General features: G+C 36.5%; 1 protein-coding gene across 3 annotated transcripts in view; it reads left to right on the top strand.

Annotated features, from left to right (window-relative positions):
* LOC131034298 (carboxyl-terminal-processing peptidase 1, chloroplastic) overlaps positions 1 to 22,240 on the top strand; it is a 166,835-nt gene that overhangs the window by 129,770 nt on the left and 14,825 nt on the right. For all 3 annotated transcript variants that reach the window (XM_057965768.2, XM_057965767.2, XM_057965769.2), the window contains one exon: positions 5,211 to 5,249. In XM_057965768.2, the coding sequence (XP_057821751.2) occupies positions 5,211 to 5,249 (39 nt within the window). The remainder of the gene's footprint in view (positions 1 to 5,210; positions 5,250 to 22,240) is intronic.

Raw genomic sequence — 22,240 nt, 5'->3', positions numbered from 1 at the left:
TCATGAAGGAGGAACTTGTCTACCTTGGTTTTGTGATCTCACAAGGGAATTTGAAGATGAATCCAGCAAGGTTTGAGGCTCTTTTGTCATGGCCAACACCAAGGACAATAGGTGATGTAAGGAGCTTTCATGGTTTGGCAACATTTTATAGAAAGTTCATTAAAAATTTCAGTCATATATGTGCACCTATCCTAGACACCATCAAAGGAGGACAAAAGTGTAAGTTTTCTTGGCCCATTGAAGCAAATGAAGCTTTTGAATATCTGAAAAAGAGGGTAGCACAACAGCCCATCCTTGTTTTGCCTGATTTTAACAAGTTGTTCATAGTGGAGTGTGATGCTAGTAATCTAGCCATTGGGGCTGTCTTGAGTCAAGAGGGCAGACCGGTGGCTTTCTTTAGTGAAAAAATCAATGATGCCAAAATAAATGCTCCACATATGATTTGGAGTTGTATGCAATGGTGCAAGCCTTGAAGAAATGGAGGCATTAGCTTTTGCCTAAAGAAATCATTGTTTACACTGACAATCATGCTCTCAGTTTTTTAAATGGACAGGAAAAACTTAATCACAAGCATATGAAGTGGGTTGAACATCTTCAAGCCTACACATGCACCATCAAACACAAGAAAGGGCAGGCCAATAAAGTGGCAGATGCATTGAGTAGGAGGGTGTGCATGGTTCAAGAAATCCAATTGCAAAGTGTGGGGATTGATTCCCTCAAGCAAATGTACAAGGCTGATGAAGACTTGAAGGAGATATATGAGGTTTGTGCTCAATTTTCTGATTCCTATCATACTGATTTTTCTAAGTTTTTTTGCAGCAGGGGTTGTTGTTCAAAGGGAGCCAATTGTGTGTCCCTAGATGCTCCATGAGGGAGAACATTATAAAGGAGAAGCATACTGGCAGTTTGGGGGCCCATTTTGGGCTCGACAAGACCTTAGAACAAGTGAAGAGATTCTATTTTTGGCCAAAGTTGCAATCAGATGTCAGAAAATTTGTTGAAGGTTGCAGTATATGCCAAAGGGCTAAGGGAACATCATCCAATGCAGATTTATATCAACCACTCCCTATTCCTAATAGGCCATGGGAGAGTATTAGTATGGATTTTGTTTTGGGTCTTCCTAGGACTCAAAGGGGTTTTGATAGCATCTTTGTTGTGGTGGATAGGTTTAGTAAGATGGCTCACTTTTTGCCATGTAAATGTACTAATGATGCTTTCCATATTGCTGGCTTATTCTTCAAAGAGATTGTTAGAATACATGGTTTGCCTCTCAACATTGTGATTGATAGGGATCCCAAGTTTGTGGGCCACTTTTGGCGTACTTTGTGGAAGAAATTGGGAACTCAGTTGTCTTTCACCTCAGCCTATCACCCTCAGATAGATGGCCAAACTGAGGTGGTGAATAGGTCATTGGGGAATCTTCTTAGGTGTCTCACAAAGCAACATGGAGAGGCATGGCATATGATCATCCCTCAAGCAGAGTTTGCTTACAATGACTCTACTAATAGAAGCACAGGGAGGAGTCCTTTTGAGGTGGTATATGGGCTTCACCCAAGAGGGATTCTAGAACTCAGGGATCTACAAGGATTGGAGAGAAGGAGTGCTCAGAGAGAAGACTTTGCATTGACAATGAAGGACATACATGATAGAGTAAGGGAGACTCTCCAAAAGAATACAAAGAAGTACAAGGAGAAAGCCAATGAGAGGAAGCGAGATGTACAGTATAAAGTGGGGGACTTGGTGATGGCACATTTGCAAAAAGAGAGGCTTGCTAAGGGTCAGCCAACAAAGTTGCTCGTGCAGAAGATTGGTCTTTGCCGGATTGTCCACAAATTTGGTCCTAATGCCAACGAGATTGAACTTCCTCAAGGCTTAGCCATATCCCCAATCTTTAATGTTTCCGATTTGTTTCCTTATAAAGGTGATAATATTGTAGGTTTGGATGCAGGTTTGTGAACAAAAGGAGATGAAGGGTGGGTTAAGCATCTACCACCTAGCCAACCATTGAAGTTGGAGAGCATATTGGACACCAAGCTGATCAAGAAGACTAGAAAGAAGACCTACAAGGAGTACCTTGTCAAATGGAGTTGCCTACTTGCGAAAGATGCCACTTGGATGAGTGAAGAAGACATATTGAAGCATGGCACTTTTGTTGCTGACTTGGTTCCTCAAGGGACTTGAGCTTTTCTACCCCTCGGGAGTATGGTGCAGGAGCACCTAGGAGGCTCATGAAGACCCACTGTCTTTTGCTTTTGTGTTTTTCGTGTCTCTATGATGTAATAAGGTCATGTGGACCATTTCATAATGTTTTGATCATAATGTAAGGCCTTGATGTCACTTTTGTTCATTGTATCCTATGAGGACCTAGTTGGTCAACTATGGTCAACAGTCATCCAAATGTGGAAAGACATAATTGGAAATCATGTTTTTGAGGCATGTGTAGCCTCTATGTAATGGTTGTAGGGTGTTTTGAGGGTTTTTGATTATGTATGTCAAAGTTGGAAAAACTTTGCAACTTTTGTTGTCAAAGTTGACAATATTTGCCAAAGTGGTTTCCAACGGCCAACTAATTCAAAAATCAGTTGGGCCAGTTGGAGGGTGGTGTCAAACGTCTATAAGACCCTTGGGGTTGTGATTGTAATGTTGGTTGTTGAAAAAATACAAAATCATCACTCCATTCTCTTTGATTTTCCTACAAAACGTGTAACAGTCGGTTGGCATTCACTTGTTCGGATTGGTGCAGACAAGAAATGTACTTGGCATGTTAGAATAGTGAATTAACTTCCCTCTCAAAGTGGTTTGAAGTGTTTTGGTGCAGTTTGGAGTGAGAACCAATCTTTTATTTCCTACCGGGTTTGCAAACCCTCTTAACCTAGGGTTTTGGACAAATGTTGCAATAACTTGACATTCCTTGACCCAAAAATCACACAATTTGGGGGAATGTCAAGTTTAACAGTATACTATAAGATTTTGAAAGTTGCAGAGATGGTTGCGATGGGTGGAGAGAGATCCAAGCAAGTTTAACCTGACATTCTCATGTGGGTTATGAAATTGTCTAAGTTGTGTGAACTGGGCAGAATTGAAAGTATTTGGACCCCAAATGTTGGTGGATTTGGTGGTTTGAAGGTTGTTAGAAGGTGTTCCAAGTGGTGGAGTGATTGTTTGGACAATCTAAAGGGCTGTTGCTTTGTAAAAGTGACCTAATTGGGGCTCTAGGGCTAGTAGGACAGCATTGGTTCCCAAGGACAGTCCAAAGTACCAATGCCTAAGTTTGTGACATGTTTTAGATCTTGTTGAATGATGACATTTCATGTAGACAAGTGGTGTCTACTCCTTTTGTGATTTGATGTATTGGGACTGTATATCGTGGAAGGGCTACTAGGCTTAATTGATACCTATGTTGTGGTAAACCTTAGCAAGAAGGTTGTGGTCAAATCAAAACTCATTTGGGGTCTTCAAAGGTTATTCTAACCATGTTCAAAGGCTCCCTAATCACTGCCCATTGTTCTTCATACTGTGTCCAATTATGACTCGTGAGTGTGTGTTGAAGCCTTGAAGGGTTAAGGCTTAGAATTGTGAGATGAGTTGTCCACCATACCTTGAATGCTTTCACTGATGTTTAGAGCCTTGTGTAGTGTTTGAGGTTGTTGTGAATCAGATATCAAGTTGGTCCTTTCAGTTTTGGGGTTGTGTCCAAGAAGTTATCTTATCAAACTCAAACCTCCACAAGGCTCTGCATCAGTTTAAGAAGTAAATTTTAGGCCTTCCAAAACTGGCCAATTGAAATCAATATAAACTCAGTCTAAAGGCTAAGAATGTAATTATTACAGAGTAATGGCATCTCAGAAAATAATCAACCTGTCTCATAAAATACACTAAGGCACCAACATTTTTATGGAGCTTAACATGAAAATCTAGGCACCCATGGTTTCTAAGACCAATTTCCATGCCTAAGAGGTAAGTGGTGTCAAAAACAACTTGCCATTCCCATGACACGTTGCACATAGTAACTTGCAAAGCAGTAACACCCATCTCATCCAAAATGGTCATCTTGCCTAATGCAATGCATGTTCAACATAGAAACTGCCATAAACAAGAGTAGGCACCTTCCTTAGCCCACACCACTTGTCAAAAAGTGAACTCCACCATAAATGCCAACTGCCAAACATCAACGCCTCATGACTCTTTCATTGAACTAGTAACCATCACAGTCATAATGGAAACTTGTCATAGTCCCAACACATCTTATGATACTAATACCCTAAAATGTAGGACCTCTAAAGTGGGCACTGACTTCCTAGAAAGTAGGAATCCATGTCATAGTCTCACTTTCCATGTAGGATGCCACTTTACGAAGAGGTCCCACAAAGATGACATGAGAATAGAAAGTTAGAAACACAGGATATAACAATATATGTGGCAATTAATTAAATAATTCAACATGTTAGGAATCTAAGGTTGAGACACCGTAATCCCAACAAAAAACTCCTCAAGTGTCCATGTTTCAAGACACATTGGAGGAGCTAATGAAAAGGTCATTGATTGCAATGGGAGAACCAATTTAGAAAATGAAGAATGCTTGTTGAGGAGAGTCTAGAGGTAAGGATACAAGGCTAACAATCCTAGGAGGTGGTTGATGGCACATAGAAACCCCGACATTCAAGGCTAAAGAATTGTTGGTAGCAAGAAAGAAGCCAATAATGTGAGCTTTTCATTGAGATTTGTAACATGGAAGGGAGGTGAGGGATTCCTCAATGCAAGGATGTGATATAGCCAGTTTGGAGTGCTATATTTAGTGTGACATACTTGAGTGTTAGGTAGAGTCAGGCATGTCCAATTTCACCACATTTGTTCTTCCTAGTGCCATGGGATTTATTGTTGTTGTATTAATGTTTTTGAGAGTAATGAAGCATAGATGCAATTCCTTTCCACACTGGTGAATATTCGCTTGCTTCTAATTATTAAATAAAGATTTTCTTTGAATTTTTTCATTAGCTCAATTGGTCAACTTAGTTGTAAAAATGAATATTGAGCTGTATTATGTGCATGGACAATTATTAACTAATAGGGTGAAGCTTGTTACTCTATTTTTAATGGTTTTTCCTCATTGTTCTTATGCATCCTATATTTTTCTTAGAATTAGACATCCGTTGAGTTTTTCTTCTTTCCATATGCAAATAAATATCTTATGCATGCCTTAATTGTTACAGGTTCTTGTGAATGGGCGCACTGCAAGTGCAAGTGAAATTGTATGTTTCCTTCCCTTCAACATATTTTTCAAAGATGAAATGTTTAACCTGGTTGTTTTCATTCCATCCAATGCAATTCTATTTTGATTTCATGGCTGTTTTTCTTTGATACTCCTCTCAAGCTATCTTCATTTTTACAGAGTGCATCCATGTTGATATTTTAAATGCAATGTCTCCAGCTGGTAACCTTAGGAAACATGCAATTTTCTATTGAATTTTCTGATGGTGCAAACTAAAATAAATATGAAATCTGAAGTATATATGCCAAATGTCAATATCAGAATGCTGATCAGTAGTACTAAAGATTGGAAATTATGAAACCCTCATGCATCCAAAAAACATGGATATTGCAGCAGATCCGATAGTATACAAGTCTGATATAAATTTAGAAGTCTTCAAATATCAATTATAAGTAATCATGACAACAGATCTTATTCAAGGGCTGATAATGGAAGTTAAGAGAACACCTTCAAGTATGATACTACATATTGATAATGCACAGGGTGCCTTGGACATCATTTGTTTGAGATGGTTACTAGATGAGACATTGAAGACACCCAATTTTGATCCTGCTATATATCAATCATTGCTAGCTAATGATTAGATTCTTCATACTCCTAGATTGATGAGTTGGCACAATTCCATTAGTATGCAACAAATTGGAGAATTTCCAGACTTGGTTCAAAGATTTTCAGCGTGCACATTGATGATTAGTGGCTGTCCTATGACACGCCGATCAAGAGATTTTCAGACTTTGCATTGATATTAGTAGCTGATTGCATGTGTTTGAATGCATAGGATTGTTATTTCAATTCTTTGAGTGTGATTATTTATGTTGATTTAATGCGTGATGCATATCCTTCCACTTTGAGGATTTATGATGATCCAGTCGTAGTTTGTGGTAATGAGGTGTATCCAGTTGAGTTTTCTTTTGGGTCACCCAGGTTTGCTGATAGTTTATTTTTTGCAGTGGACTATTGTGATTTGGATCATCTTGGATTGACAGTTGACCTTGGGTTATGGAGTGATAGTGTAGATACCATTGATGTTGATTCTACAAGCGTCCTTAAATGCACTCTTGGTGGATGTCACATGGAAATCACAGTAGTGCAGCATCAGCATGGTGGAGTTATTCTTTGTGTTGGGGTTTATGCACAAGGTCGTTTACGGGGCTATTGGTGACTAATGATGATGGAAGAAATATTCCATGGGAGCTTATGTACCTTAAAAGCGATTATGTTGCTGCTGTTACCTCTTATTGTAGATTTCGTAGGAGTCCATTTGAGTTACTGCAAGTGAAGGAGGGAGATTATGAGTGAGACTTGGTCTCCTACTGAGTTGGTGACTTTTGAGAAGACACTTCTAGCCAGGGGCACAAACAAATTGTTTATTTTGGCCAAGATTATTAGTTCTACAATGATTGTTTTTCTTTGCAAATGTTGCAACTTGAAAATTCAAATTTTCACAGCTGCATATTTGGGCGATTTCAATCCAATCAGCTCATTGTCAGAGATAGTTTTGGACTTCTGATGGAGATATTGATTGGTTGGACTATTTAGTTTGGGTGTTGGTTGGATGTTTGGGCACCAAATCAATGTTACCACTTCTTTCAACTTGCACTTATATTTGGAGCAGCACATTTAGTTTCAATGAAAATTATTATGGGGAAGTGTAAGGTGCTTGGAATGAGTTAGCTTATGATGAGCTTGCTCCATTGGTGCCTAGGTTTGTGTTCTTCGATGGGCAATTCTTTGAGGAGATGGCTAAGTTTGTGTAAAATTGGACTGCTCTTCTTAAAAGTGTTTTTTAGGAGGTCTCTTTTATAGGTATCCAGCAAGACTGTGTTTTGAACAGATGGTGTTGTAGATTTCCTAGGCTTACTTGGGACTTTGGGATCATGTTTGGATTCAGCTTGGATTAGCATGGCAATTTGGAGTTTGAGTTGGCATTGCTCGAGGACAAGCAATCTCTGGGAAGGGAGGACTGCAATGTCTCCTTTTATTTGACCTTGGAATATAAAGAAATAATTAAAATTATGTTGTTAAAAATAAAGTAAATTTAATGATGATTAATTTTAATTGTTTAGAAAGGTCATAAAAATAATTATTTAATTAAATATTGAATATTCCGAAGTCAATCAGGATTATTAGTATTTAATAAATTCATTGTTGGACCAAGGGTGTTTTAAGCGACTTTATATGAACATGAAACATAAGAGGGTCAATGTAACATAGACCCTTGTTTTGTTTTTTGCCTTTTGTTTTTGAGTGTTTGTTGTTGTAGGAAAATGTGTCAAATAATACTTGCAGCAATATAATAAGTTAGGAAATGACAATATATAGAAAACTCCCCAGGAAAAGAGAACTAGATTTATTTTCAGAATAGAGAGTACACCATATCATCAAATTGGGCAATACCCAAATAGCTAAAATGAAGTACAAATACATTTCAAGCATACCCATTAACTCCAGCAATATAGTGTTTGACTTGACATTGAAATCTGCAAACTGACAATGGTGAAATGGGACACCACACTCCAGGAAACCCTCCAAAGGCTATGAAATGAATAATATGCTGAAGCAGGCCCAAATGCCTCCAAAAAGTCACAAAACCCTGCCCAAAACCTTATCAGCCTTCTTACCCAATTCACACATCCTTCCTAGGGTTGTACGCCTAGGAATGAAAGAGTACGACCTGCTCAAAATGGCGTCTATTCTGCAATGAACTCATTGTCTCTCCTCAATCCGCCTCTATAAACAAACTCCAATGATATGAATCTTTGAAATTGAAGACAAAGATTGAATCAAATCACCATTAAGGCTCCAATGTGATTTTTAAATGAAACCACTAGAATCCTCCAGGTTGGGTCTCTCACCAATGTGGAAGATTTTCTCTCCAAGAATTTTCGTCCTCACAAAGCTTCAAGCTAAACAAGTTCAACCAGCAAAAAAGATTTACAAATATCCAATCCAACTTGCCAAATGAGCTCTTAGAATTTGCTTTTATATCTTTGCAGGAAGCTATGCCCAAGCCAAGGAGTCATTTTTTAAATTATATTTTAAAACCTTGTCTCTCCAAAGTGGTGCTCATCCCAAAAAGGCTCCCTTTAATAAAATAAAACACTTCACTTTAATATTTGGCGCCCTTATAGTCTTTTATTGAATAAATTGAAAATAATGATAAAATTCTATCTTAATTTAACTTTATTATTTAATAACTTATTGTTATTTAATTTAAATGCATTGGACTATAACAAATATTGAGATATCAATATTAACTACTTCCACCGACATACCTAAAAATAGTCACATTGACAATTGGCTCAGTTGGTACCCAAAATTGATTTACTAAAAATAGTATGGAAGAAATAATCCAAAACTACTCTGGAAAAAGGTGCTATGCACATCTTAACCATCAAAGCTCAAATAAACACCTAACACTAGCAACTTGCTTGATAAATTGTCACCATGAGTACCCTAACCCTAACTCATAAGCCTATGGAACCTGCTGATTAGGCTAACATTTTACCATACTAAACTGATTAGGTAAGGGACATTACAGTTTACTCTTCCCAAAATTGCTTGTCCCCAAGCAATAACAACTCTGGATGCTGCACAATCTGCTCATTCTCGCAAGTTGCATGATTCTCTTTCGTATAGTATGCTCCTTGTAGTCTTTGATAGCCTCTAGAATCAAGATCAACTTCCCCTCCTCATCCAATGGTGGCAGCTCTGATGAGGGAACTACATTATGCTTTACTGCCTTCTTGAGTCTGGACACATGAAACACATTATGCACTTTGCTATCGGCCAATAACTCAAGCTCATAGGCGACCTCTCCAACCCTCATGGAGACTTTAAAAGGACCATAGAACTTGGGCTTTAGCTTCTCTACTCCACTCTTCTTGAGAGAAGACTATCTATATGGTTGGAGTCTCAAATATCCCTTGTCACCCACCTCAAAACTATGCTCTACCCGATGTTGATCAGCATATAGCTTCTGCTGATTCTGTGCTTACTGCAAGTTATCCTTAAATATTTCATGATATCTTGACTTTCCTGTAACAAATCCCTTTCCTTAGGCACTGTACTGTCTCCAAAGAGCAAATCAATGAAGTTTGGCGCCTCATACCCATACAATGCCGAAAATGGTGACACCCTGACAAACATGTGATAAGTAGAATTGTAGCAATACTCTCCAAGGTGCAACCATTTTATCTAAGCTCTCTATTGTTTTGAAACACAATTTATGAGATACCCTTCCACCCATTTGTTTGCTATGTCTATTTGTCCATCTATCCGTGGGTGGTAGCTCATGCTAGGAATGAGTTCAATCCCACTCAATCTGAAAAGTTCCTACCAAAAGAGACTTAGGAACTTGTTGCCCCTATCACTTACTATACTCCTGGGCATCCCATGCAATCTGAAAATCTTTTTGAGAAATAAATCAATTACTTGTCTTGTAGTATATATTGCAGAAATAGCAAAGAAATGTGCGAATTTGGTCTAACAATCAATCACAACATATATGCTATCCTTGCTCTGTACCTTAGGTAGCTTGGTAATGAAGTCCATGGAGATACATTCCCATTTTTTTATTAGGAATGGGTAAGGGCTGAATTAGACCGGTTGGATAAGTGTGCTCATTTTTGTTTTGCTGGCAAGTGAGACACTCTCTAACATACTTAAGGACTTCATGTTTGAGTCCTTTCTAGGTGAACGTTTCCCAGATTTGCTTGTAAGTCTTGAAGAATCCGAGGTGATCAGCCATAGGTGCACTATGAAAAGTTCTTAATATCTTCACCTTAAGCTGTGAAGTAGGCAGCAAATGAATCCTTTCCTTATAAATGATCAACTCATTGATCATTGTGTAACTATCAACATTGATAGTGCCTTCTACAATCCTTGCTACCCAAGAATCCTTAGCATACTCTGTTGAAATCAACTCTCTCCAATCTACAGTAATCTCAACCAGTGAGCATAAGTGAGGCCTCTTGGAAAGTGCATCAACAACTACAATTCTTTTTTCCCTTGACATATACAATGTCAAAATCATATGCCTCTAGTCTACTAACCCACTTTTTGCTGATTGTCATTTAGATCTTGTTGGTTCATGAAATACTTGATGTTATTGTGGTCTGTTTTGATGATGAATTTACCCCCCACTAGATAGGGTCTGAAATTGGTGAAGGCATGAATGTCGCACAACATCTTCCTATCATAGATAGAGTAAGTCTTCTCCATATCTCTTAGTTTTCTGCTCTCAAATGCTATGGGGTGCTACTCTTGCATCAAAACATCTCCAATCCCCTATTCTAAGGCATCACACTCCAACTCAAAATATTTAGAGTAATTTGGTATTGCCAACATGGGACATGTAGACATCACCTGTTTGAAGTGCTCAAACACTTTTGTGTTGAATAGGACCACTCAAAAGCTCCCTTCTTTGTCAAGTTAGCAAGCGGAGTTGCAGTCTGTAACTGTAATGTCCCTACTAGTTAGAGATCACTTTCCTGCAAAACAGATTGTTAGAATGCAACAAAATATATTTTACTAATCTAATTTGCAATTAAACTTCAATTACTTAATTAAAACTAATCTCAATTCTTAGGTAATAAAAATGATACGAATGAAGTATTGAGATATGTCCTTAGGCGGTTGTAATGCCTGCCCTCTTGGAACCCATCATGGTTCCAAGCCTTACCAGGGAAATCGATGGATAATTCGATTCCCGTCTTGGATTAGCATCTTACATCCAAGCCTACCAAGGAAGATCGTCATATATGATCAATTCCTTGCCTTGGATGATGCATCTTATCAACCAAGTCTACTAGAGAGGACCGGCAAGATCCGTCTCTTCTTGGGTGAGCTTCCGACACCCAAGCCTTTAACATATATGCATATGAGTACTCAATATATACTGCCTACCAGGGATTATCATAATCCCTGAATTAGGCTAAGGGAATTTTCTCCCAATAGCCTCCATCACATAGCCAAATTATTGTTATTCATATAGCATTTTATATTTTATTATCTTTTTTTAATCTATAATTTATGCCTGCCTCTACATATTTCTTAATTACTAATATTGATCCTATATACATACAAATATCCTGCATACATACATATATATATTGCTACATATACATGAGACAATATTATTATAAAACTATAACTCTGTCAAAGAGACAGATCCATTATAAACATATATGTGTGTGTGTGGCACACACATCCACACGCATATATTCTTGTGGTGTAAAACTTAACCACTTACCTTTCTCGCAAACTGTTGGCGCAGCTTCCTATACCTTCCGTTTTCCCTTATTCCCCCGTGCCTCCTCCTTTGCTTTGCGGTTGTCTTACTTTATACCCCGTGGAGGGGAAGGGTTGCATCCCACCACGGGTCCCTTCCGTGGGAAGGGATGTGACGGTGGTCGCAGCCTAGGCTGCGATTCCCGTCCCACCACTTCCCACGGGGGGTAACCGTGGCAGAACTCTTCCCTTTTTTTTAAAATCTCAATCCCATTTAATATAATTAACAGTATATAATAAACTTTAACTTATATAATATCTCAAATGAACTTAGCTTATATAATATCTCAATTTAATAATTAACCTTATTAACATTATTTAATAATTTATTTCATCATTTAATATATTAAATATATATTAACATTATTTAATCATTTATTTCTTATATTAACCTTATTAACATTATTTAATAATTTATTTCCTATTTTAATATATTAACATAATTTAATATATTAACATTATTTTAATAATTGATCTCTTCATTTTATATATTTTTACTGGACTCAGTGATATATGCTATTATTTTTATTGGGGTATTTTATAAGATTTACACCAGGTGATACAGTAGAGGGTTATCACAGAAACCCTTAAGAAACCTCTTGTAGAAACTGCCCAGACCAAAGAATCCCTTAAGCTAAGTGAGACTCATAGATTTATGCCACTCAACTATAGCCTTGATCTTCTCAAGATCCACTCTCACCCCTTTTGCACTAATGATGTGACCAAGGTAGAGAAGTTCTATTATAACAAAATCACATTTGTACTCTCCAAAATGGTCAAAGACCTTCTCAAGATGTCTCATATGCTCTTCCCATGTCTTACTAAAAATTAGGATATCATAGAAATAAATCAATTTAAATTTCGTTATATTTTTTTTGAATACCTGATTCATACAACTTTGGAAAGTAGTTGGTGCATTTGCCAAACCAAAGGGCATCACCAAAAACTCAAAGTGTCCAAAGTGACATCTGAATGCTGTCTTCTCTATGCCCTCTTTCCTCATACCAATCCAATGGTAGCCTAACCTCAAATCTATCTTCAAAAAGTAATAAGCTCCAATGCAACTCATCAATCAACCTCATCAATTCTAGGAATGGGATACTTGTTTTTTATTGTCTTCTTATTAATTGCCTTGTAATCAATGCACATTCACATTGTCCCATCTTTTTTCTTCATCAAAACCATTGCTGATGCAAACGGGCTTTTGTTGGATCTCATGTGCCTCATCTCTAGTAACTCCTTAGTAACTTTCTCTATCTCATCGTTATGTCTCCTAGGATGTCTATACGGCATAGTAATCATTTCTTTGACACCCTCCTCCAGATATATAACAATTTTTATCCCCCTCTCTAGGTACTCCATGTGGAATAATCCCAAACACCTTGCTATGCTTTGATAGCAACTTTTGAATATCAGGATGCTAGTTGTTCTTTGGTTGATCTGCTATTGTAGGCATGATAAGACACTCTACTACCCACTTCACCTAATTATGTCTAATCAATTGCTCCATCTTGTTGAAGGATACAACTCTAGGACCCCCATTTGATAGTCCTCTGAGCACTTTCTTCTTGCCATTGGATTCAAACTTCTTTTCCATTTTCTGCAAATTGAAAGAGAACTCTACAAGAGATAACATCCAATGCATCCCTAAGACCACATCATGTCCCCAATATTATCCACATAGAATTCATCCGTCAACTCATAATCACCCAACTGTATGCTCAAATTAGATATCTTTCAAGTCCAAGAAAGTTTGTACCCATCAACTACCTTGACCTCAAATACATCATGTTCTTCTGTTTGTAAGCTTCTCCTAGCCACAAAGACCTTATCAATGAAGATTTGAGTAGCGCCTGTATGAATATGAGTTATGATTTTCTGCCCCTGTAACACAATTCTCACCTTGAATGTAACTATCTTTTGTACACTAGAGAGTTGGGCAATGATACCATCACTCTTTTGCTCCTCTTCTGATGAGATTTCCCCATCACTACTCTCTGAATCTGATTGTTGTTCTGATTTTTCTAATGCAAATTCTTAGAAGAAAAAGTATTTCAATTGCTTAGCCTTTAAGGCCTTCTCACTGCACTTGTGAGATGGGTCCCAAGGTTCTCTATGATGGAAGCACAATTTCTTCCTCCGAAGGTCATTAAGTTGCTCACTATCCTATCTGTTAGAATCATTACATGCTGATGTGATTCCCTATTAAATTGTTTTTTGTCCTTACCTTCTTATGAGGGAATCCCTTTGACTGAAATTTGCTTCTAGAAGTAGAAGCCTCCGTGTCTCTAGCCTTCTTGATGGCTTCCTGCAAGGTAGATGGATTGAGAGATTTAATCCAACCTCTCAAGGGATCTGTCAAGCCATATATAAAAAGTATAATGAGTCTCCTCTCTGAAATTCCTGTGACGAGCATCGCAAGCCTCTTAAAATCAGCTACATATGTGTCTACAAAACCCCACTGCTTCAGTTGCGCCAACTCCTTAAAATGCAACTCTCGATCTTTCTTGTCAAACCTCTCAACAAGTCTCTTTGTGAACTCTGCATAAGAGGTAATCTGATCTTGTCCCATGGTTATCATCCCCTGATGACACCATACGTGCACAATATCATCTAGATGTATTGTTGCATATTTGATTGCTTCTTCCTCTAGCATAAGCTTATGCTGGAAAGTGTCTACTTTCTGAACTCAAGCTCAAGTTGTTGTCTTTAGCCATCATAATAAGGAAGGGTTAACTTCCCAACCTTTTTTGCAGATTGTCGTTTTGTGATCTACCAGCAACACGAGGTCTATGTTTCATTCTAACATCAGTATAATCTTTCAATGAAATGGCATCCTAAAACTCTAGACGTCCACTCTTCCTATCAAGCCTAAACTGATTTTGTAAATTTGTTATTTGGGGTGTATTGTCAACCCATGGTTGATTCCTAGGTGGAAAGGCAGGCATAAGAGGTCTAGAAGTTATTGTTTTTGTTTGCTGATTTGCATTTTCATCATGAACTGAGTTTTCTCCTTGACCATTATTGCCTCCATTATTTGCATTTTTGCACCAATATTCACTCCTAACTGCCGAGCCAGTAATTTTGTCAAAAGTCTTAAGTACTGATTTTGTTCTTGTGCTCTTTGTTTTTCCTCTTGTTGCCCTCTAACCAGAGTATCGAACAAGTTCAAAAAATGTTATTCTCTTGGATCTCTTGGATTTCTAGGATCTATCAGTCATATTACTTGTATTTTGTGCTTCTATTGCACTCTTTTCTTCTGCAACCAAATTTTTATTAGATTTTTTCTAGTGTTGTAATGATGTGTGAAGGTTGCTGGTCAAATCATGTGTCATGTCCCCTCCTTGATCGTTATATATATCCTAAATGAAGTAATTATTACTATTAATTAATATAATAATAACAACGAATTACTATTTGAAATTTATTTATTTATTAAATGTATTATTTAATTAATATCTATTAATATTTATTACTAATAATATTCCTGAAATATTCAAATAAAAATAAATAATAAAATTATAATAATATAAATAAATAAATAAGTAACAATAAATATAATATTTATTAAGACAACTAAACTTCCCATATGGACATCCAACTCCTTATACAAATCAGATTAATGACATTCCAACGATATGATTAAGGCATCCGATGAAAGGAGATCGGTCATGATGCGGATTAAGGCATGTATCCTTGCCAACTATCGGATAAGGAGGATCTGATAACCTTAATACCATTGAACCATTAATCATTGATCACTTTACAATATCAAAGATATCGGGCATGATTAAGGAGATAAACGGATTCTTTAAAGATCACATTAATTAACATAATCGGTTAATATATTGAGGTGGTGTGATTATGACTTAGCAAATGAACATGCCTCTACCCAACAATAGACACAACCAATCGATTGCATAACTATATATTTTCAATCATTTCATGGAGGAAGGATATTGAATGGATTTTATCTTGTTTCTTATTCCAGTTTGGAAGAGCTCGAGGAGAGCCAGGCCAAAGGCCCAATAATCAAGTGCATACGTCAATCAGATTTATACCAGAGACAGCCTCACCGCCATTGCAAGTATTCATTGTCAAATCAGAAACAGCATATCGGATCGTTGTTGCCTGTTATCATCCTTGAATCAGACACAACATCATTGTATTCCATATTTGATATAGTAACCATATCATTGATAAACAATATTAATATTCCAGCCATTGCAAGAGTTGAAAGGATCATAACTGAGATAGCAATCTAATCGGCATAGGCAATATTGTCTTACCTATCATTACATACACTTAAGGATTCACCAACCAGTCGCAGCATTGGAGGAAAAAGAACATGAAATAGAATGCCCAGGTAAGTTATGCTAAATTCTAACCAAATGAAATATTAATGGCACAGAAGGATGATATTGAATCAAACATAAGAAATAATAATCAGTCATATTATATCAAGAATATATATGTATATATATATTCCTCACCAATAACTTCATAAAATACATGGTATATATTATCGTGTCACACTAGATTTATGACAGCAATGCACAGAGATGTTTTTAACACGTATGCTTAATATATAGGAAGTCTAATAAAGATTGAATGCAGAATATCGGTAGTAATATTAATATAGACTGCAACACGTATGACAGTCAGTCTTAATTTCTTAAAATAGTGGCAGACCAGATCTGACGCATGGTCAGATCTATCTGTCCTTACCCCCCACGAGATATAATTATTGCTTTTTAGGTAGGGATGGTATTATTAATTTATATATTTGGTAATTAGAAGATACATAAATATTGGATAAGATAATTCAATTCCTTTATTTATATTCATGTCTGAAAGGATAATAGATTTATCTATATAATAATTGTCAGTAAGATTCTCCAGATCATATCAGAACTGCTAGTAAGTTATTGGCAGTATTGGTGGCATGCACGGTGATGTGTCCAATATGATGAGTAAGATTGGAAGCCCGATAACATTCCTATGCAGAATTTAATAGTAATATAAATCTAGATAATAATAATAATAATATAATTATAATAATAATAATAATAATAATAATATAATTATAATTATTATAATGTTTTATAAAGTTTTGCATCTGCAGTAATATAATGATAATATCTGAAAATAAATAATGTATATAAATATATATAAAACTATATGTATAGTAATAGTAAATATTAGTATATAAATTAGATGGATTGTTTAAGATTATATCAGGAAGAAGCCTATGTTCTTGTTATCACTGATTGGATTCATGTTAAAGATAGTTTTGTCTCCTAATCAATTTAGTTTAAGCCAAAGCATGTCGAGATGGACTAGTGATGTCTACAGTTCACAGAGGATATATATGTGTGTGGACGTGTGTACCACACACACACATATATAGTAATAAATATTTTAATACATGTTAATGAATAGTTCTAGGTATATGTTAATAAATATTTGTGAATATACGTTAATGAATAGTCATGAATATATGTTAATTTATAGATGTTAATGAATTTCCTGAGAACATGTTAATGAATATTTTTTGAATATATGTTACCGAATACATGTTAATATAGGAATATGTAAATGTAGATTATGGAATGAAAATGATAATGAATTATAAGAATGTAATTTGAATCATGTGGCTATATGACGGAGGCTATTGGGAAGAAATTCCCTTAGTCTAATGCAGGGGTTATGATAATCCCTGGTAGGCAGTATATACTGAATATCTATATGCATATATGTATGGCTTGGTTGACAAAGTTCATCCAAGAAGAGATGGATCTGGCCGGTCCTCTCTGGTAGACTTGGATGATGAGATGCATCATCCAAGGCAAGGAATTGATCATATATGATGGTCTTCCTTGGTGGCTTGGGTGTAAGAAATTACATCCAAGACGGGAATTGAATTAACGTTCGATTTCCTGGATGGCTTGGGTGTAAGAAATTACATCCAAGATAGGAATTGAATTAACCTTCGATTTCCTGGATGGCTTGGGTGTAAGAAATTATGTCCAAGACAGGAATTGAATTAACCTTTGATTTCTTGATATGGCTTGGAACCAAGATGGGTTCCAAGAAGGCGAGCTCCACAGCAGCCTAAGGACATGTCCCAGTGCTGCACTCGTATCCTTTTTAAGAATTGAAATCAGTGTTAATTAAGTAATTGAACTTTAATTGCAAATTAGATTAGTTATGTATATATTTTTGTTATCTTCTAACAATCAGTTTTACAGGGCAGTGATCCCTAACTAGTAGGGACATTACATCATGACTTAGCATTGCGTTATCATCTTGAACCCTCCAAGATGGTGGGATCCACTACTCTGATACTACTATAACATACACCCTTGTTTTTTGTTTTTTTTTGCCTTTGTATTTGAGTTTTGTTGTTGTAGGAAGACGTGCAGAATACTTGTTTCACAATAATAATACTTGCAACAATATAATAACTCAGGAAATGATAGTATACAAAAAAATCCTCAAGAAAATAGACCTCAGATTTTTTTCAGAATAGAGAGTACAATATACTATCAAAATGGGCAATATCCAGATAGCCAAAATGAATACATATACATTTCAAGCATATCCATTAAGTCTAGCAATATAGAAGTCTTATCTGGCACAAAAATATGCAAACTGGCAATGGTGAAATGGGATGACACACTCCAAGAAACCCTCCAAAGGCTGCAAAATGAATAAGAATGCTGATGCAGTCCCATATGCCTCCAAAAAGCCACAAAACGCTTTTGGCCTCCTTACCCAGCTCCCACATCCTCCTAGGACCTTACGATTAGCAAGGAAAGAGTACAACCTACTCAAAATGGCCTCTAAATTTTGCAATGAACTCAATGTCTCTCCTCAATCTGCCCCTATAAACAATCTTTGTTTGATAATATGAAGCTTTCAAATTAAAAAAAAAGATTGAATCAAATCACCATTAAAGCTCCAATGTGATTCTTGAAAGAAACTACCATAATCCTCCAAATTGGATCTCTCACCAATGTGGAATATGTTCTCTACAAGGGATTTCATCCTGACAAAGGTTTAGATTGAATAAGTTCAACTAGCAAAGAAGATTTCCAAATATCGCCTACCAAATGAGCTCTTAAAATTTGCTTTTATAGCTCTCTAGGAAGCTATGCCCAAGTCAAGGAGTCGCCTTTTAAAATATATTTTAAAACCTTATGTCTCGTCTAAGTGGTGCTCATCTGAAAAAGGCCCCTTTAATAAAATAAAACACTTCTTTCATATTTGTCACCCTTAAGTCATTTATTGAATAAATTAAAAATAAAGATAACGTTAAATCTTTATTTTAACTTTATTATTTAATAACTTATTGTATTTTAATTTAAATGCACTAGACTATAACAAATATCAAGATAGCAATATTTACTGGCTTCCACTGACATACTTAAAAATAGTAATCCTGACAATTGGCTCAATCGGTACAAAAAAGTTAACTTAATAAAAATAGTATGGGAGAAGTCATCCAAAACGACTCTGAAAAATGGTGTTTAGCACATCTTAACCACCTGAGCTCAAATAAACACCTGAAATGGGCAAATTGCTTGATAAATTGTCACCATGAGTTCCCTAACCGTAACTCATTAAATAGGCTAGCGGTCCACTATACTGAACTGATTAGGAAAGGGACATTACAGTCACTTTTATATTTCCTAGACTAAAGGAGAGAAAAATTTAAAAAGAATTTTAGAAGTTTCTCCAATTGGCTGTAAAAGAGTTGTGAGAGGCTCATTTCAATGTGTTGGGTTTTATGATTTTATTTGAAGAGCTCTGAGAGCTTCTAGATTTCAGTTCAGCAAGCCCTAAGATGGAAACTCTTGGGTTTGGGTGGATTGGACGAAAACTTGAACCTTTCTTTGAGGTGGATTCATTCAAAGATTCATAGTTGCGCTACATCGTTTAGAATTTGGAGATCTATGAATATCTTGCTATTCACTGGGAAAATTTATATTTGTCTCTACGAAGAGGTATTGTTCATGTTGATAAATCAATTCATAAAATCTAAGCAGCTACAGTAAATTGGCGATATGGAAAAGGATAATAAAAGCCAATATTTATATGGTTTTTCTATGTATCGATTAAAATGAAAAGAGAGACATTTTTTATTATGTTAAGAGAAAAGTCGTGGATATTTTAGCCCTAGACACTATCTTTTAAAAGGATCAGATCGTGGCTTCTTTTCTGGCTGCTATAATTTATTTCCATGGGCTCTCTTTATTTGGCCTGGATTTACTAAGTATTACATTGTAAATCTTATTATTTGTGGGTGGCGTTTTTTGTCTTTTGGTGCATCTTATACCCTAGCATGAGACTCACCTTGAAGGTGCAAAGTGTTGACTTGGTGAGTGGATTGGTGGAGGTTCAAGAGCATCCTTTTTGGCTGTGTGGTTTTTGTTTTGCAGTTGGGGTGATTGGTGTGGAGAACAAGCAAGGTTGTGGCCTTTGGATAGGCATTTGCTATATCTTCTATGTAACTTTGTGATGTTCCCGATTTGAGAGAAGGCCTTTGAGCCCAACAATGTTCTTCAACACCCCTTTTTCTTTCTGTTTGGTTTTTCTTTCTATCTTGATTGCTCTCTATCATCTTGATGATGGATCACAGAGTGTGATCCGAAACGTTGATGTAAAAAAACTATACACAATCTAATCCAGAAGCATTGATTCTTAACAAATAAAATTATTTAAATTCCCTATCTCGGCTTTAGGCCGACTTTGATAATTTTTTATTTTTAATTTAAATAAAGTTTTGCCTTGGCCGACTTGGGGTTGGTGATATCTAACACGGCATAGCAACTCTATAAAGGTGAGCGTTGAGTCTCATTGAGGCTTGCTTGAGAATTGGAAAATTGCCTGTGTGCACGACTTGGTTGTGGGATGAATCCCCTCGTAGCTAGAATAAGGTAGGACGATCCCCCCTAAGCTTATTCGCCTACTCTTAAGCATTCATAGTTTAGTTTGCAGAATATAATATTGCTGTTGTTATATCTGCTAGGAAAATTAATGTTTACATTATATTTGAGGTGTTAGTAATTATGTAAATGTGGAATGGTAATTACTATTGTAATAGTGATGTTGTTAATAAACAACTCACTAATATAGATTTTGATGGTTAATCGTATATATTGTTGAAATAACAATATATCACAATAGTTAGTGGTTAATGTGTTATACCCTTGAATGATATTTCGGGATATTTGTAAATAGGAGGTTGTTTGGCTATGTAAGTGGCTATATATTAGCCATGTATTGAGTGTTGAAAAAGAGAGCACCGTATTATTTGTGTTAAATTTATTTGTAGCTTCTCTGTTTATCTTATCAGAGCCAATGGTCTGATTGGTCTAGGTTTGCAATTTGGTTGGCTTTCAGCTCGATCTTTTGTGATCTGCACATCACCCTCTAGCTGAGCACATTTCTCTTGCCACAAGGAAACTGATTATTGCTTGGAACATTTGTTTTTGAAGTGTGATGGCTTTGTAAAACTCTTCATATCACATTTATTATGGGGCTTACACCGTGAATGCTTCCATTGGCAAATGAGTTTGTGAAGGGCCTGACGCCTCCCAACCTTTGGCCTGTATAATTTTTCAGTCCAATTATTTTCTAGGCTCTGCTTGTGTTTTTTGGTGGACGACTTTATGATAGGTCAACTTTCTTATTTGGCAAGGGTTTGTTCCTTGCTTGATCGGGTCTTGGCTCACGTGAGCTCCTTTTGCAGCCTGGTGGATCATTTTGTGTGGGGCTTGAGTCTATCATTGCTTGGTGCGATTTGAAGGCAATGAAGACATTGTTTCTCTCCCTGTGCAAGTATTAGTAGCTTTCATCAGTTGAGTAGTGGGTTGATCAAGATCTATTGGTCTTCACATCGGCTTTGTTCATTGGATCAAAGGTCTTATAATTACTCAGTCCCGATCTATGTTCATTCTTGCACTGCCCAAGAATGGTCGTCATTTCTCTAGTTGCAACAGCTAAAAAATAGAAAGGTTGGGTAGTTCTGATGCTTAGAATGCTTTGAGGATTCCTGATTCAGTTTAAATAAAGGAGTGTATCATGTGCGCATTAGTGAGGTCGCCTAGCTTGTCATTTGATAGAAATCCATGGATGTCACACATCTTTGGGAATAGAGTGTCTTTTCTAGAGATCCATTTTGAAATGGAGTTATGAAAAGCCTTTCATGTTCACGACTAGGCACTTGATAGGGAATTTGAAGAATATCTTAGATGGTTTTGGGAAGATGATGTGCTAGGAAATGTGGTAAAGGCCAAGTTAGGGAATAGCTTTAAATTTAAGATTTAATAGTAGATTTTATCTAATGTGTTAATGAGTTATGTTGTAAATATGGTTTATTTGTCAAACTTGTTAAAAAGGAAAAAAAAATGTGTCAATTGGAGTGCATGATCGGTGGTACCCGACACTCCTTATAAGAAGTTCACATCAAGGGGAGGAGAAATATTCTTTTCTCACAATTGATGAAATGAGCCTCAAAAGACAAAATGTGCTAAGTAGCAATTTTAATGGAGGCAAGAGGCACTAGAGGCTGGAGGACACTCAACGTCCTCTTGTCAGTCACCAACGATGGGGCTGCTTATCAGCTTTGGTGGCATTGGAGGCTGGAGGACACTTAGCATCCTCTTGTCAGTC

The sequence above is a fragment of the Cryptomeria japonica genome, chromosome 3 (assembly GCF_030272615.1).
Source record: "Cryptomeria japonica chromosome 3, Sugi_1.0, whole genome shotgun sequence".
NCBI lineage: Eukaryota > Viridiplantae > Streptophyta > Pinopsida > Cupressales > Cupressaceae > Cryptomeria > Cryptomeria japonica.
The sequence above is the reverse complement of the archived record's forward strand: the minus strand, read 5'-3'. Positions and strand labels throughout refer to the sequence as shown.